Below are 3,353 nucleotides of genomic sequence, written 5' to 3'. Positions count from 1 at the left end.
TAATAAATCATAGAGTAATATAAAATATTAAAATAGTTCATTACAAAAAAAAACAACTATGTTCGAATGCAAATTAAAGTATATATAATCACTAGTATCTACTTGGCATAGTCACTGTATCAAAATCAGAATGGATTGAAAAAACTTGTTGAGAAGGATGTGTCGGAACCACAATACTCAATCGTATTTTCCTTTAAAGAAATAATAGGGTATTGTTTCTATATTCCCACCATTCATGTGCACCTTCATTGTAAGCAGTAACATCTACTTTAACCCACCGATTGTGAATGAAAACCCAAATAGCTCACAAACGATCTCCACTTACAGAGAAATATCCCAATTTTCCATGAAACTTAATCAGTCTCGATGCATACGGTTTGAATTCATTAATAGCAGAAGGTGCAATTATGAGTATATGTTCTTCTGAATAAATATCAAATCGCAATATAGTATCATTAGATAATAAGAAGTATACGACACCGCCACATGTAACTGTCTCATCAGAAACAGAATAAACAGATGATGGTAATTGGACATTTTGAAATTCCCTCCATTGCCATGTAGTAGATGAAAACAATTCAATGTTGTAGTAATCGTAGTCCACTTTTTCCTTTGGCATATCACTGCAAATAAAATAACATATAAGTAAATAATAAAGTAAATTAATAACATAAAATGTACTACATATAAACTCTTACGATGGCTTTGTGTATGACAATCGAATGACCTTGAAATGTAACGGGTTCGAACTGATAACTACCAAAGCAAAATTTGTTGCAGTGTATTCAGAGGTCGGAAAAGGTATCCATTTGACATTTGTAGTCGTTGGTTTGATAACAAATAAAATCTTTGAAACGTATAAATCTGGATCATAGGATTCAACAAGAAGGAGTCCACACAATGATGATGCTAAAATAGTACAAGTATCTGGTAGCCAATCAATTTTTGGATTGTTGCTACCAGAAGACGGAACAAAATGACGTTCTATATTTCTCCATGGTTTTTTTTGTTGAACGATAATTCCACAAACCACATTATTTCTACGGTTGTAGTTATGAAGAACATAGTTGTTGTATGTTAGATTTCCATAATATTTATTTGTACAATATACAGTAGCAAATGTTTGTAATGATGTTTGTGAAAGAACTTTAATAATCAGTTCAGAATTCAATAACGATAACTGCAAAAAAAGAAATAATAAGATAATAATATTAGAAAAGCTTAAAATTTAATCTTTCATGACGTACAAATTTAATTGATAATAAGTGTACTCTTTGTAGTATTGAGGGTAAAGAATTTTACCCGGTCCATATTCAATATTTTTTCCAATTCATCAATGATTGTATTGTTAGACGTGATTCTTGAGATAGCATAACTTTCTGTTTTGTTCATCAAATTGTCATGTGTAATCTGAATTTTGAATGTCATCTTTTTTTCCAATAGTATATTCAGAGCAGATGGATAAATTTCGTTATTACCATCCTAAAAAAAAGAACGTTTATAAAAATAGATATACAAAATAATAAATTTGTTTTTTGTAAATGAAGTTAATATGTATAACCTCATAGAACTGATGAACCAAGTCTTGTGCGCTTTTTCTTATAAGCTTCTTTGCGTCAGAATCATATAAAGTAAGTGACACCGAATCGGTAATATCTTCAACTATAATGGTGATTTTAAAACTGAAAGCATTGATGTACAGATATTTAGTAATATAAATTTATATAATTTAACAGAACAATATAATAATCTTTATAAAATAAGTTTCAAAACCTAGGAACAACATAAATGACTTTGTTCATGCAGCTTGAAGTGTTACAATAAAAAACTTCTTTATCTTGAAACTGATCATGATAGATTAAAATTTGTTTCATGACTTTTTGCTGACATATAGTACAAGTACAACAGTACCATTCCCCTTCAGCACATACTTGCTTAATCGTACCGACAACAATTAAAGTTTTTTCCTAAAAATCGTTAATGGAAGTTTAAATTTTAGTATAAAATAATAATAATCAAGGAATAAGATATAAATAATACAAAACCAATTTCACATAATTTATATATTGTAAATGAAAGTGATGTATATAAACCTGGTGTACTTGTTGGAGATCAACAATATTACTAAAATCAAAATTATGAAGGAAATCTTCTTTTTCAGAGTAGATGATCAAAACCTGTTAAGTGAATAGAAGTGATTAAAAACCTACATGGTGATTTTATTGTTCATATGCATGATACTTTTTAAATTAGAAAGTAGATAACCTAAAAATATTACCACATAACTTCAGGAGGGTGAAGACAGTGGCAGCAATGAAGAAAACCATGGATATAGCAACCCAAAAATGCTGGAAAAAATAGAGCTTTTAGACTCTTAAAGACAATGGTCTCTTTCGATTAAATATGAGAAGAAAGGTGAAGGCATATAGATATGAATATACTTTCTTTATCAAATAAACTTACAGGAAGTGTCTCCCATATTGCATCATCACTCACACTTTCATCATCTCTAGGTAATAAGGCCTTGCACATTCTGTAAATGATAGATTATCAGTTATGTACATTGAAAATTAGCATAACCAGGCTGTAAAGAGAATAGACAATCACCTGAAATTGTCAACAAGAATGGTTACTTCAAATGCCAACAGAGGAAGGAAGACAATCTGCAGGCTTACAGGTGGAGGCTTAGTAACTGCACAAAACAAAATTAGTATGGAATCAGAACCGATATACATGGTATTATTTTCCAGACAGTTAATATAATAATATCATATGTTGTCATACCATGGCTATTTTCAAGATAGATGCAAAGAAGCAGTTCAAATGCAATAAGCAAAGGTGTGGCAACAACTGCATGACATGGTTCCCACTGCATAAAAGATAAAGAAAAAGTATTCCCTGATACATAATGTAAGATATGGAAATGACACAGTTCATAAGGTTTACACAGATTGTTCATACTTATAGTCTTACTTATTACAGTGAATGAAAAATGATGATGAAAAGGAAGAAAAAGAAAGAGATCATACATCACGGACATGGGGAACTGATGGTGCAGGTAATGAGAATCTTCCTCTGGCAACAACAACATGAAATAGGAAAAGTGGGAAGAAAATGACCCTGCATACAATAATAAATCATCATCCACTATGCTTTCATTCTGCAATTCATGCATAAAGGATTGAAAAACCTTCGACTTTAAGAAACAAAACTCTCTCTTTCAATCTAAAGTCACATAAGAACTTTGGGTAAACATGTTTAGAGGGGATAATCTAGATAAAAAAGGAGCCAAATCTCGAAGCAAACATAAGTACACAAAAACCCCAATAACATTTCCAATAATTCAAACATCA

General features: G+C 30.6%; 1 protein-coding gene across 1 annotated transcript; it reads right to left on the bottom strand.

The window, feature by feature from the left end:
• Positions 1-2,249: 2,249 nt before the first annotated feature.
• On the bottom strand, positions 2,250-3,131 carry LOC128127862 (uncharacterized; the record flags this gene model as incomplete). Its single annotated transcript, XM_052766578.1, has 5 exons — positions 2,250-2,348; positions 2,464-2,533; positions 2,608-2,692; positions 2,785-2,869; positions 3,030-3,131. Coding segments are annotated over 5 exons (441 nt in total), but the record flags the coding sequence as incomplete, so codon positions are not given.
• Between the last annotated feature and the right edge of the window lie 222 nt (positions 3,132-3,353).

The sequence above is a fragment of the Lactuca sativa genome, chromosome 8 (genome assembly GCF_002870075.4).
Source record: "Lactuca sativa cultivar Salinas chromosome 8, Lsat_Salinas_v11, whole genome shotgun sequence".
NCBI classification, from domain to species: Eukaryota; Viridiplantae; Streptophyta; class Magnoliopsida; order Asterales; family Asteraceae; genus Lactuca; species Lactuca sativa.
The sequence above is the reverse complement of the archived record's forward strand: the minus strand, read 5'-3'. Positions and strand labels throughout refer to the sequence as shown.